Genomic DNA, 14911 nt, shown 5'->3' on the forward strand with positions numbered 1-14911 from the left:
CACATTTTTTAAAAAATAATTAGTTTGATTAATCATATTGAATCTGTTAATTATTTATATCATCATTCCAAAATTATCTTTCTTATAATTCTATTCATTTAATTGTTTCTCATTAATATTTAAAATAATAATAATTAAGTAAAAGTATACAAGTTAAGTAAGAAAAAAAGTAAGAATGGATAAGAAAAAATATAATTAATGCATCTAAAATTAAAAAAATGGTCATATATACTCAGAGACACAAGATTACTTTATATCTTTTTATTTATAAGACTCAATATCTAATTCATCAATATTAAAAAAAAGTGATTAATTTAGTTGGTAACAACAAATTTATCTTAAATTTATATATTTTTTAAAGTCTTTTTTAGTAATACTTTATTCTCTTCTAATTATTTGTCAAATACATTATTTTTCTTCTTTTATTATGAGATATTTTTAGTATAAAAATAATTAATGCAAAGTTTAGATATTATAAATAGGAAGGCAAGGAGTATCTATTACTATTTCTTCTGCTGGGCAGTCAGACATTGTTATCTATATATTATTAATTATTTATTTTAGTTGTACAAGTGTTTATTTTATATAATTAAATTTTAGTAAAGCAAAAACAATATAATTAAAATTTATACTAAATAAATATTTCTAAAAATCAACTATATAAAGTAATATAATTAAAATTAATAATAAGTAAAATATTTTTAAATATAAAAATATATTTTAGATTTATAATAAATAATTTGTTATAGTACAATGTTACTTTCAATTTATATTAAAGATTAAGTTATAATTAAAATAAATTAGAATGGATAGGTTGAAGGAGATAAAAGGTAAAGAAAAATTTCTAAAAATGCTTTAATTGAATAATGCCCAAGCACTCTCATTCAAGAAAACTATTATAATTTATATAGAGATGATTAATAATACAATTTTTATTGAGACACGTGTCATATTTTTTATCTCATCAATAGTATATATAAAATTGTTCAGTCGTAAAAAAAAGTTACACATGTTAAGAATATATATTTTTTTTTTGGCATTTTAAAAAGTATGTACAGTGTATTTTTGTGTCTGCATGTCATGCTAGAGGAGCAAATTGCTCTAATTTATACTAAATATAATTTTATTTTAGTTGGATAAAATAATAATAAAACTCTTTTCCATCAAGTATTAGCTAAAACAAGCTCACACATAATTGATCCACAATGATTAATATGAATACTTTCTTTGTGTGTGCAATGGTTACATTGACATCATAACCTAACTTTGTGCATATTATCAAAATCTTCTACCAACCGGTAAACCCTCGTTGAACAATCCTACTTATGAACACGTGATAAGAAATTAAAAAATATTTATTACATCCAAAACACAAAAATCATCCTTACATTTTCTAAAAAATAATTTAAAACATTAAATAATCCTTTCATAGTACTTTCTTACGTTCTAATGTAAATTTATAAGAAAATAAACAATTATGGGACAGGGACAAGTACGACAGACAACATTAGTGCAGTGATAAAACATTGTAACGCGTTTTCTTTCTTACACTTGCTAGTTGCTACAAAGTTTACTTGATCCGATACGAGTCGAAAAGCAAGCCAAATCAAAACCAAGGATTACAGAATAGCAAAAGTACAAAAAAACATAGCACTGTTGTTAGATATCCAACTTTTCCATGTAGCTCCGCAGAATCTGTCTGGATCATGATTCTGAACTTGCAATCTCCTACAGAAGGGTCCTTGTCAGTGATCATGGAAAGGCTGGGGAATTTGCATGCACTATCCATCTGGTCATTTATCTGATAGTAGCTATTAAAAGCATAAGAAATGTTACCATGCACATCTAAATTGCCACAAGAAGTTCCATACCCAAGACTAGTGCAATCAGCATTTTGACAAGCATAGGCCACACTAGGTGCAAGTTGGTCATCATTAAGGTTTGCTGAGGGTTTCAAAACACACCACTTTTTAGCCAAATGATCAACACCACTAGCACCTACTAGCCCGTTACCTCGTGCTGACCCAAGGTTAAGTTGGTATTTGGGTTGTGCATCGAAGTAAAACATGCCCCAATGACGCTCAAAGTTACCTGGCTGAATGCTTTTGGCATCTTCATCTATGAGACTAAACAAATAAGCATCTATAGGACCAGGCCTCATTGGGGTACCCTTTCCAGACATGTAACGTGACATGAAACCTTGGTTAAAACGTTGTGCATATTGAAGGTTTGCATTTCGGTCCCCGTCTGTTGGCCACCCTATTTCCCCCACAATTATAGGCAGGTTTCCGAAGCCATTCTTCTGCAGTGCCCATACTAGAGTGTCATGGTTGGCATCAAACACGTTGTCATAGTTTCTTCCGTTGTCGTTTATGGCGGGCTGGTAGCCGTTAAAGAAGGCGTAGTCAACAGGGAAATTGGGGTCTGCATAGAGGCTGATGAAAGGATAGATGTTCACTGTGAAGGGAGCTCCGTTGTTGTTAAGGAACTTGACAATCTGCAGCATCACATTGTTGATGTCAGGTCTGAAACCGCCGTCCGATGGCTTTTCGGATGAGCTTTGGTATACATCGGCATTTAAGGGGACAGTGACTTTGACACGATTGCTCAAACCGGATTTTGTGAGAGCTGCCTGGATGTTTTGGAGAGCTGGAAGAGTTGTGGCTTCGAAGGAACCGTTGTAGGTTGACAAGAATGGTTCATTCCCCACTGCAACGTACCTTGCAAAACCCACAAGGTATAAAGTGTAAGAAAAAATAATACATAGTGTGAAGTTTACAATTGGTGAAATCAGAAATGTAGGAAACACACGGCATTATCCATAATGCATGAGCTAGATCCACTGATAATAAAGTTGCAACACTGTTTCCTTCAATAAAGCAAATATTCCTATCTATCTCCTTGTGAGTTCTAACCACATACTGCCTCCAACAAAAAATTAGGATGACATGCATTTTGAGCCTCGCAAATTTCATATGCTACTACGTAGGGCTGGATATAAGGATGACACTTGTTCTTTCACTGCAGTAAAATCATCCCCTATTTGGTGAAAATCTTTGTCTTGGGTGAACATCTTAGGTGTTTTTCCGCAAAACCCAAGACATCATTTCCTCCAACATGGATCCATAATGGCTGATGGGATAAGGGTTAATAGGTGGAAATGTTGGTGATTGGCTTTGACTTGGACTATATGGCAACAGAGCAACAAGATAATTTTCTCCAAACAACAAATTGATGGATGGGGCAGCTTTCTTACTCTGGACATGGCTGAGAAATTTGGAGAAAGATTTTTCAATCCATTTTAATCAATGGTCTAGCAATCTTAGAGCAGGGTTTGTGTATTAGCAGAGGATAGAAACATAGACTAACAGTAGCTATTACTACCATGTTTGTGGCCTGGCTTTGGTTCCTATCTAGACTTCATTTAGTCTGATATTTGGAACCAAATGTATGGTTAACCAAATCTTTGTATTTTAGAACCTCTGGTACTCAGATTTTATATATATATATATATATCTTTGCTGATAAAAAAAAAAAAAAAAAGATCGATCACCATAGAGCTCAAGTAATTACTGAAGTGATGATAAATGAATTAATAAACCTAATTTTTAGAACAAAAAACAAGGATAAATCACCATTGATGCTGACATATACTTTCTTGAATCTTGATCTTCTAGAAGGGAAACCATTAATTCTTACAAAGGTAAGTGTTGTTGACCCAATAAGGAAAATCTCTTGTTTTTTCCCCAGTTGGCAAAGGATCAGAATAGAAATAAACATCATATACACCCACGAATTATATTACAGAGGAATCTTACTGCAGCAGAGATCACATGCCATCAAATGAGTAGTTGAACTCCAACTCTAATTGCACAATTTATTTACATAAAACTTGTTTGGTAAATTGCGTAGAAACAAGTTTTTTTTTTTTTTGAAAGAATGTGTAGGAACAAGTTAAGCTCCACATTTTGCAGAGATTAACAATAGAATGGCTTTCAGCAATGCAGAGAACAAAAAACAAGGATGATTAATATAAGTCAACAAAAAGCAATTTTTCTTTCCACTAACAGTGAAACAATAACCTCTTTCTTTTAATTCATCAAAAAAAAAAAAACCTCTTTAAAAAAAAAAATCATAAATGGGCTTTGGCATTGGGGGGAAAAAAATACAAGGAAAAAATTCAGCTAATAGTTGTAAGGACAAGGATTCCACCTAAACATAACCTTCCGAATCTAATGATGTTTGGGAAACTTCCCCATTAATTGCATACGAGAACAAGGATTCCATATGATTCATGAATAACAAAATATAATATAATTGCCATTTCAAGTTTTGGCAGGAACCAAGTCTGACCAATTGGTCATCAAGAGTGCACATGACTTTCTGACATAAGAATCTACAATCATTTACATAAATAGATGAATGTAAAATTAAGGAGATTGGGCTATTAAGAAACCTCAAACAAGGGGCATCATTTCATTCCAAGTAGGTATCAATTAGTGGACCTTCCCAGATCAGCATATATGACAATTTAGAGGAATATATTAGACAGTAAAAGATGTGAAAGATTAGACATTGAACAATCTTCCAAACTGAATATGACCATAACAAAGCACAAACTAAACCCCTGAAACAAATGCATCACATTGCGTATTCCACTACAACTTCATCTAGGAAAGACACTTAATTCCCATTCATTAGAAGTCACTTCCTCTCCAGTTGCAATGTTTCCTTCTAACATTTACAGTACCACTACCACCACTACTCAAAAGCTTTGTATCACATAACACAGTCCTTTAGTGTCCAGGACAAATATCCAAAACAAAAGAACTACGCAACAAACAATTAAAATCTGCAAAACACAGAGCTTAGCAAAGAGAAACTATGCATTTTTAAGGGAGCAAAAACATAGGGTACGAAGAATACACCGAAGAAGAAGAAGAAGGACTAATGTTTACAGTAATGAATACATGCAACAGCCAACAGAATGCAAGCTGAGTTAGAAGTCATACATTCATAGGGATTGTCCTACAATATTGTGGAAGCAACAAATTCATCACCAGTATATTTTTCAGAGTTCAACAACCAGAGCTGTCAAGAATTCCTTACTTTGCATCTCTTGAAATTAGGGATAACATGCAAAATCAAAAAGATAGTCAGAAATTTATATTCCCTTGAAATTTTCAGCCCCAAGTTAACTCGCATTCCCGGCTGCACCATAAATTCCAAGTTGTTACATTAAACTGACATTTTCCATTCACATTTCTTATATATAAAAAAAAAAAAAACTCTTTTTATGCATATCCATTTCATCAATAAACAACCAAGCAAAGCAATGTAAACGGTGACAAACAAGTAAAGGCATAACTTCAACTCAGCCAATGGTTGGTAACAGAATCTCCCAACACAGAGAAAAGGGTGTGTGTGTGTGTGTGTGTGCAGTGTGTACCTGATGTCCACTCCTCCAGAAGAGACATGTTTTGAGACATTCTTGGAAACCCATTTTTCAGCAGCTTCCACACTGTTAGCCAGCGTATAAAGCATGTCATTTGGAATCCCAACCATGACCTGTATTCCGGACTTCTTGAGAGCATCCAAGATACCAGCATCAGCATCAAAAAGCTTCACCTTCTGAATGCCATTGTCCTTCAGCATCTTCACCACCTTCGACGGTGACAAAGGGTGTGTTGACTGTGTCCCCCAATTCACACCAATCCCACTCCCTGACCCCACCAACAACACAAAAACAACAAAAAAACTACTAAACTTCCCACCCCCCATCATTATAATTACAAGAACCAAAATCTGATCCTCAAAGTTTAATACTTTAATTTGTTGATCTAAAAAAAAAAAGCACAAGTGAAGAAGTCAGGGTCAAGAGAGTTGGTTAGGGAATAATAATGAAACACACAATGAGGCATTAACTACTGTGAGTGCAGAACGGATCCTAAGGACATGTTTGTTGTTGCTGCTTCTGCTTTTGAGTTAAGCTGCTTTGTGCATTAATAAGTACAGGGAAACAAACGGAGGAATGAGGAACAAGTTAAGTGGTGGAGAATCTTTTTATTTTGTTTTCCTTTCTTTTTAACTTTGCAACTGAAATAAAAACAGGCAAAGCAAAGCAAAGCAGCACAGCACAGTGGTGTCCGTGTCAGACTTTTTAAAAAAAAAAACCTCGAAAATCACATGTTTAAGTTGCAATTATTACGAGGAAAATGTTTTGTGGGATATTTTGACATTCAACTTTCAAGTACTGTTGGATTATCCAAGGAAGAAAAAAATGATAGTACTGTTGAGACGTGGATGTGGAAAAGGGAAAAGGATAAAATGAGAAAAAAATAAAAGATAATTTATAACGCATCTTATAAATTTCTCTTTTTGTGGAAATAATGGAATTGCATGCTAATAATAAGTTTATTATTTTAGGGTGTTACTGAGAAATTAATAATATTTTTTATAAAATAATTAAAAATAAATAAATAACATAAGATATGTTGTATTAATGATGTCTTAATAAAAAATATTTTTAGTTTTATAATATTTTATGATATTAATTAGCATTTTTTGTTAATTTAATTTTTTATATGAGCACTTAATTTAGTTTCTGAAAAAAGTATTTGATTCAATTTAATCTCCGAAAAAAAATAGTCCTTCAAAATTATAAGCATTAAATAATTTTTGGATCTTCTATTATTTATTTTAGTGTTCTTGCATATTTTCTGAAAGCCTATCATTAAATAGTCCATATCTCGATCTTAAAATAAATATAGTCCATGTCTCCATGAAGTATTTTGGTTCTTCTGCTGTTTTTTTTTTTTAAGTTTTTTTATTGTTCTTACAAACTTTCTGAAAACCCTATTGGGATTTTGTAGGATTTTCTAATCTAATAGAATTTTGGACACATATGAATCTGTCTTTCCATTACAGTGGTTCTCCCATAAATACAACAAGGGGGAGAAAATAATTCTTAAAAAAATGTTAATGACTTAAATTAATTCTTGAAACTATTTTAATTAAAAAATATCTCACCTTTATAATTTTTTAAAATTATTTGATATTTTTCTTAATGAGTAAATTACTTGGACGGGTTTGTTGTGGGCTTGTAGCGTCTAACTAGTAGGTATCCGTATTTGACTATTTGCTCTACTTTTTATTATTATTCTCCCGAAAGAAAAATCACATTGTCATGAAAGTTTTTAATCAATCAATACTCGTTGTCGTGACCCAGACGTGTACCTTCCTTCACTCCGGAGTCTTGTGATGCCGCGTGCGAGATATTGGATAACATTTGCCTCAACGCCCGACGAAGTTCTAATTCGCAAGTTTTTGCTTTAAACTTTTTTTCTACCTTTATATTTTATTCATTTATCGACAATATGCTTTGCTATTTAAATTTTGATTAAAGCATGGAGTATAGAGGATTAAGAGGAGAAAAAAAAGAAGAAGAATCTTGAATGTAGAAGCCAGACGATATTCGGAAGGTAGGCATGCATACATAAACTGGTGTTTAAACAAGTTGTTTCCTCCTCGCTGATAGACCTGATGTACTGGTGGTTCTAATTCTATTAATTAAAAGTTGAACAATGTTGTTGGTATTTCACTCATTCCGAAGCTATGTATGATAACTAACTCAAATATAGTTTGAACTTGATCCAACATTGAAGGCTTGGGATAGCTTGGAGGTGAGTGGATGGGATGAGTACGTACTAAGAGCATGTTTGATTTGGAGGATAAAAATAAATGATAAATTTTTAAATTAAAGTATAGGATTCACATGAGATTTTCTGGATTTCTTCTCTATTTATCTCCTTTTCCCCAACTAAATATATCCTAAGGTTTCATTTGGTAGAGATTAAAGAGAGTGAAAAAAAGTGGATTGAACATTAAAATTTTGTGCAACTTATACTTTTATTCTCTACTTTAATTTAAAATTTTCATTTTTTTCTTTGTACCCTGGCAAACATACACTAAAGGATAACTTAAAAAGATCTCAAGTAGAAATTGAAGACTTTAAACAATATTTTTTTGGGGAACTTACAAACGATAATACATCACATTGAACAGGAGAAAAATGATTTGGATAGGGAGGGAGATGAGGAGCTGTAAGTGAGGGGAATGTTGCTTGGAAGAATAATTTACAATAACTTTGACAGATGATAAATATGCATAACGAGTCTTTAATGAGACAAAAGGTAAGAGCTAAGGGGATTAAAGAGATGTAAATTCCAAGTACCGCCATGTGGTGGTAATGTGGATGAGAAGAAAAAAAAAAACATGATGAAATTGATGGCAGGTGGGTTGAAGAACCTACAAGAGTAAAAGGAGAACTAAAAAAAAAGAAGTTGAAAGAAGATTGAAGGAGGAGGAATGCGAAAGACATTGCTGGGAGGAGGTAAAGTTCTTAGAGATTAAGGAGGAAGATAATGATTTCTTTGTATTTATATTTGAGGAATAGGAGGTAAGGGAGGCGGGTTGGGTAGTATCAATTAATATATTTTTAAATAATTTTTTAATTATAGAGCCTCATATTTATATAATTTTTAGATTCCTCCATTCAGGTGTCTTCATTTTATTCATGTATTTCTCGCGCTCACGTTAGAAGCCTGTGATGAGCTATTCTTTGTCCATCCCTTATATCTTTTGCCCATGCAATCACTCCCCCCCTTGTCAACTCCTCAAATGTTACAAGTCCACTGGTTTTCGTTTGGTTCGTTCTCGAAACACACATCTTAGAGAGGTAATGTATGAATGAAAGTAATTTATCGCTTATTGGGGTTGGGGATAGATATTTACCCACACTTTATCATGAGAATGGATGCAAGAATGACTATTATAGTATTCGTTATGCTTGCCTAGCTCCTCACATATATATCATAAATATTAAATATTAATGTATTAAAATATGTTACTTATGTAAATAATTTATATTATATATATACTTTTTTATAAAAAAATTATATTTTTCTAATTTTGTGACTAACAATAACAGTTTAACATATAATAGTGAATTCCAATTCAACATATCTTATGTTAAATTTCTTTAATATTTTATTTAAGAATATTAAACTATTATTTTTTATGTGCAAATTTATGAATTTGTCAATAAATTCTTTTAAAACTGACTTCAAATTGTGAATGATATTTTGTGTTATTCGAAGCTTCAACTTTTTTATTTGAAAATATTTGGTGCTTATATTAGTAGTTTAGATTTTTGTCCATATTTAATGGCTTATCTTTGTAATGTTTGATGATTATATTTATAATGTTTATTTATGAAGTAAATTTCAACAAATCAATGTTTGTTTATTTTTAATAATACCTTCGGTCTCATATATAAGAAATAAAATGCAATATTTTTTTTGTCCTAATGATGAGAAACACAGGACTATTTTATTGTTAATTTTTTTATTTAATCCTAGTTAACTAGGAGGTATATTAATGATATGCATTCATTTTTTTTTATGAAAATGAGTATACTTGTTGAGCTATCAACAAAACAATGTTTACTCATTAGCTAAAAAATATATTTAAAAAATAATCATCTCTTAAATCATACGAGTAGTCTTGAAATAAAAATTTATGAAATTAACTAATCTAATCATTTATATTATTCTTAAATTTTTGATGATGAATTATGTAATCATTTATTATATATATAGAGAGAATCAAATGTAATATTATGTTTATTTATTTTAATGTTATATTTGGATTACTTAAGAGTAAATTTTTAATTTATTTATAATAATTTTTTAATCAATATATTTTATTCATTTATTTATTAACTTTATATATAAATAAAGTGTGAGTTAGAGATAAAATATGTGTATATAAATATCAAGTAGGAATGAGAATAAGATTAAAGTAGTTATTCCACAAATATTACATGACTACGAGTATGCAAGTATAAAGATAAATATTATACATATTGAATCCATTGGGATCCCTAATGCCATGGTCTGAAATCACTTTGTAATGTGCTCTATCAAAGCAATGATGATATCTTTTGTTTTTGGTTGTTACTTATTGGTTTAGAGATATCTCCACTGCCAATCAATTTTCGGTTGTTTTTGGTATGTGAAAACTTTCACGTTTTTGAAGTTCGTGGGCCAACACTGATTAAAGAGAGGGAAAAGATTATAGCTAAAACTACAAAATTATCCTTCCTTTTAGATAATTTTTTGAAAGAAAAAAAAATAGTTTTTTGTCCATAAGAAAATCAAGAGTGTGAGTGTGAACCTTAAAAATCAAGAGTGAGAGTAAAAAAGATCTAACCTAGTCTTAACTGCAAACGCTTTTAATTCGGGACGGATTATTTTGGAAAAATGATTATTTTTGTAAACACTAAGATAATAATTATCGTTACTGATAAAAACAAAGATAATAATTATGTTAAAAAATCAAATTTAAATGTTTTAATGTTTGATAAAAAAAAGTATCGATAAACAATTTAAATTTAAACTTTTAAAAAATCAATTAACCAAATAGATAAATAAATGTCGATATCGTAATGATTCCGCCGTCCTTGTTACGGGTGATTCTATCTAAGTTGACGTTTTAGCAGTCGTCGCTGCCAGCCTAGTCTACCATAACGTAATCGAGATTTTCGCTATTCACACAATCCCTTCACACTCTTAATTTACGCTTTCTGTTCAGCTTCGTTGTGCGGTACATTTTCTTTGTCCCTTCCCTTCTCCTCTCGACGCAGGACACTATGGCCGTCACCGTCAAACTAATGGCTCTCATTGTTTCCTTTTTCGGCCTCTTGTCTTTCATTTTGGGAGTCATAGCCGAGAACAAAAAGGTAATCAATTATTTTTCTGCAAGTATTTATCTGTGACATCTTTTTAAATCGAACGGGTTAATCTTTGTTTGATCAATTATAAATTGAGTATGAATATTGTCTGATATGATTGATATATAACTTGTCTGTTAAGTTAAGTATGTGATTAAGATTTTGATGGTTAGAATTGGGAGATTAATTTCCTTAAATAGATCCCGATAATTGGTATATCAAAAGATTAGTCCTTCATATATTAATAGATGTTTGGATTAAAGTTAAAAAAACTCAAAAACATATTTACTGACTAAACAACACTTATTTTCTTATTCATTTGGTGTATTCAAATTTGTTATTGTACTTTGGAATTTGCAAGATATATTAGGTTTAAAAAATGACATATATGAACTGGGTCATGTGATAATTATGTGTACACATAAAATTTGTTAATAAGAGTTATTAGATTGATTTGGGGATTAAGAAAGAATGAAAAGAATGAAAGGTCATAAATTTCACCCTTCGGCGGACAAAAAACTAATAAATTAATCACCATTGACCTTTAAAAAAAATCAAATTTGTTGATGCAAGGTAATATGAAATTGCTTAGCGTGTGATAAAAAATAGAGCGGAAATTCTGAATATTTGTTTTAATAATTACAGCCTCCTGCTGGAATGCCCGTGCCCGTCAAGGATGGTGTGACATGCAAGTTCTCAGCCGATCTAACACTTGCATTGGGGTATCTTTCTGTAATTTTTCTTATTGCTTCCACAGTGGTTGGATATCTCTCTCTGTTTTACCCTTACAAAGGGAAAGCTGTTCCACAAAGAGTTCTCTTTAAAAGCACGACTTTCATGGTTTTCTTCAATGTTGCATTGTAAGTAGTGTTTTCTTATCCATTTCTTATGGTTTAATTTTTCAATTGGAGTTGTGTCCGTGATAGAATTGAACCAGAAGCAGAGAGGAGAGGAAGAGAATGTGTATTATTATTATTATGGTGCCTCCAACACCCAAGACATAATAGAAATGAGTTTCGAGGTTTCACCACCCTCCACTTCCTAATCCCTCCTTCCCTCTAATAGATTCGTTCCCTCTAATTCCCCTCTAATAGATTATTTATAGTTTCTTAACTAACAGTTAATTATCCTAGCTATCCTAACTAATTGACAGCTAACATACATTTTTTCCTCATCTATCAATAACCCCCCCCCCCCCCCCTCAAGATGGACCTTGTCCTCAAGGTCGAGTTGAGGAAAACAGCCTTCTTCCATAATCATCAATCTGAACTGTTTATTCATACACACATGAGCAGGATTGTACTCTTCTTCCCAGGTGAAACATTCTTATTTCCTCATTTACTTCGGTTTGTGACAAATTATGGAAGGTTCTTCTACCTTGCCATATCAACTACCTTATTATTTGCTAGTTGCCAATCCCTTACAAATTTCTGACTCGAATAACTAGGTTTATGTAGATCATACCCCTTGCTATTACTCAAGGGTAACTTCTCTAGAACTCTGTTCTTATCCTCCATTCTTCGAGCTTTAATCATAGCTTCCATCAAGTTCTTTGGTTCATGAAGCCTTACCTACCTTAGTTCTAATCTCTTCCATAAACCTCTTGAGGAACACTTCCACCAGAAATGACTCCTCCAACCCCTTCACCATTCCAACGCACTTCTCAAATTGACATATGAATCCTTGCATTGTCTCTTCTTGTTCCAGTGCTAGCAACGATTGAACAGGATTTCCCAGGCTAGAAGCTTGAAACCTTTGGGTGACAACAATCTTGAATCCATCCCAAGAATGATTTGTGTTCCAAGATTCCCACCATTGGAACCAACCCAGAGCTTCCTCATCCATCGCGACCATTACAGCCTCCAACTTGTCCTCTTCCCTTACGGCACGCAATCGAAAATATCTTTCGATTTTTGTCAACCAGCCCATAGCATCCTCACCGTCGAATATGGGCATTTCCAAATTCCTCCACCGATTGCCGTCATGCGCCGTAGCGCCCTCATCTCCTCCGCTCGCGTCAACTGTGTGAATGTTCGTAGTAGGAGATTTTTTCTCCCATGCCGCTACCAACCTTTGTATCATCCCTTCGATCGAACTTAACTGCGATTCCACTACTTTGGGATTCTCTTCTTTCACTTTCTCCATGGCTTCCATGCGCGTCTCCATTCTCGCGTTCGCCTTCGTCACCATTAACAATTCCACGCTCCAAGATTGGAGCTCTGATACCAGTTGATAGAACTAGACCAGAAACAAAGGAAGAGAATGTGTATTATTATTATTATGGTGCCTCCAACACCCAAGACAAAATATAGATGAGTTTCGATTATTGTAGTATCTTCTGAGAGTAAAATGCTGGACCCTGTTTAGGTGAATTGCAGTGAAAAGAAGAGAGATATAAGAAGAAAAAAGATAGAGTGAAAATGAGATGGAAGAGAAAAAATGAACGTATATTGGGTATTTTCTGTTTCCCTCAATAAAAGGTTGTTACAACTCCATTGACAAGTGAGCAGTTTTAGTTGTAATGTAAGTATGTAACATGATTTCTCTAGGGTGGCTTATGCAACAAATTACTTGTTACTCTTCCTACTTTGGTTTCATGATTCATTATGTTATGTGTCCTCCAAATTGTTTATATTTTAAAAACGAAAAAGATACTTGGACACCCAAAAGGTGTCTACACCTAGAGACAGATGCCAATGGAGTGTTTGTATTATTTGAGTGTCCTAAAATCAAAACTCTTTTCAAAATAAGTCTGTTTCAGTCAATGCAATGCAAAATACATGTTGATTGCTGCTAGTAGAAATGTAGAATGCATCAACTATCTGACACCATAAATGGTATTTTAATTAATGGAGTTCACTCTCTGAACATTAAAAAAAATTAATACCATGTGACATCTGATACAATTATTTATATGCAATGTATCTCTCATTTTTTTATTTTTTATTTTACTTTTTCTATATACACGAATCTAAAAAGTACTCCCTAAAATGAAATCAGACAACATTTTTGTTGTCCCATTTTGAAGTTCGTATGAAACATTTTTGTATCTTCTGGGTAGTACTTTATACTAAGCACCTGGCAGCCATGATATAAAAGATTATGCACTGGATTGACTGTACTCTGGAATCTTTGTATCCTTATGCACTCTACCTATTTATATTATATTATTAATTTTATGTTATATTCATCTCCTTATCTGTATATCTTGTAATTCCCGCTGAATGAATTTTCTTCGTATAATTATGTATTCATTTAGGTTTTCGACTGGACTAGCTCTAACTATGCTGTTATGGCCAACAATCACTGAACACCTTCACCTTAAACGCAATGTGCATCATGATCTCACATATACATGCCCCACTGCTAAAACTGGTCTCCTTGGAGGTGGTGCCTTTTTATCCCTTGATTCATCCCTCTTTTGGTTAGTTGCACTTATGCTGGCTGACAATGCTCGGGAGGATTTTTTGGATGAAGACAAAGATGTTGAACTTCCCTCACATGTTAATCATGCAGATATGGTCATATAGCAGTGAATGTAAGTGCTTGAGTTGTGTTACAGAGAATAAATATAGAAGCATCATACTGCATAGTTAATTTTTCCTTGTTTTCAAACGTGTTGATGAAATATGAAAGTAAATACTTTACATTTTGTTAACTTGATATATTGAAATTGACTTTGGTTGGTTGTTATATTGAAGTTGAAGAGGCGTCTCCAAATATACCATCTAGCGTGAAAGGAAGGGTAAGTATTTCACTTTGCTTAATCTAACTTGTGTACTTCAGATATTCGGTTAGTAAATTAATTTGTTGTTGCTCATATAAGTATGTTTATGCAGGTTTATCTCTGGAACTATATACCAAGTGATGTTGAAAGTCTACATATACAACGACAATAAAGTTGTAGTAGGACCTGTAGGAACTCTGAAAATGCAATTAAAGATTAGTTTTTCTTTTGAGTTATTCGAGACATATGTTGCAGATTTGTTTATATGAAATTTGATTTCTATTTCTCCATTGGACAAACTTAGTTATTCTTTTTTATTTGAAAATGAGAAACTTAGTCTCTTTTATAATTCAAATATTGATTTTGTTTTTTTTAATTGATATTTTGTAAAT

General features: G+C 32.4%; 2 protein-coding genes across 3 annotated transcripts; one reads left to right on the plus strand and one right to left on the minus strand.

Moving 5' to 3' along the window:
• Positions 1 to 1500: 1500 nt before the first annotated feature.
• On the minus strand, positions 1501 to 6165 carry LOC100814719 (glucan endo-1,3-beta-glucosidase 5). The gene is made up of 2 exons (XM_003526398.5): positions 5450 to 6165; positions 1501 to 2720 (listed from the first exon to the last, which is right to left on the minus strand). Exons 1-2 carry the CDS (start codon positions 5782 to 5784, stop codon positions 1607 to 1609), a joined length of 1449 nt encoding a protein of 482 aa, XP_003526446.1. The 5' UTR covers positions 5785 to 6165; the 3' UTR covers positions 1501 to 1606.
• Positions 6166 to 10517: 4352 nt separating this feature from the next.
• LOC100527232 (uncharacterized) lies at positions 10518 to 14809 on the plus strand. 2 transcript variants are annotated; one of them, XM_006580894.4, is made up of 5 exons: positions 10518 to 10801; positions 11438 to 11652; positions 14052 to 14330; positions 14494 to 14537; positions 14632 to 14809. In XM_006580894.4, the coding sequence occupies exons 1-3, from the start codon at positions 10712 to 10714 to the stop codon at positions 14320 to 14322; spliced, it is 576 nt and encodes a 191-aa protein (XP_006580957.1). In that variant the 5' UTR covers positions 10518 to 10711; the 3' UTR covers positions 14323 to 14330; positions 14494 to 14537; positions 14632 to 14809. The 2 variants fall into 2 exon arrangements, with proteins under 2 accessions (XP_006580957.1, NP_001236754.1); NM_001249825.2 differs by lacking the exon at positions 14632 to 14809 and having other exon boundaries at positions 10609 to 10801; positions 14494 to 14530.
• Positions 14810 to 14911: the final 102 nt, after the last annotated feature.

This window comes from Glycine max, chromosome 6 (assembly GCF_000004515.6).
Source record: "Glycine max cultivar Williams 82 chromosome 6, Glycine_max_v4.0, whole genome shotgun sequence".
In the NCBI taxonomy this organism is placed as follows: Eukaryota; Viridiplantae; Streptophyta; class Magnoliopsida; order Fabales; family Fabaceae; genus Glycine; species Glycine max.

Coding starts and splice junctions, on each gene's coding strand:
- LOC100527232 (XM_006580894.4), top strand. CDS start 10,712: ATGGCCGTCACCGTCAAACTAATGGCTCTCATTGTTTCCTTTTTCGGC. Junction 10,802..11,437: donor TCATAGCCGAGAACAAAAAG/GTAATCAATTAT, acceptor TAATAATTACAG/CCTCCTGCTGGAATGCCCGT. Junction 11,653..14,051: donor GTTTTCTTCAATGTTGCATT/GTAAGTAGTGTT, acceptor GTATTCATTTAG/GTTTTCGACTGGACTAGCTC.
- LOC100814719 (XM_003526398.5), bottom strand. CDS start 5,784: ATGATGGGGGGTGGGAAGTTTAGTAGTTTTTTTGTTGTTTTTGTGTTG. Junction 2,721..5,449: donor TCTGGAGGAGTGGACATCAG/GTACACACTGCA, acceptor GGGTTTTGCAAG/GTACGTTGCAGTGGGGAATG.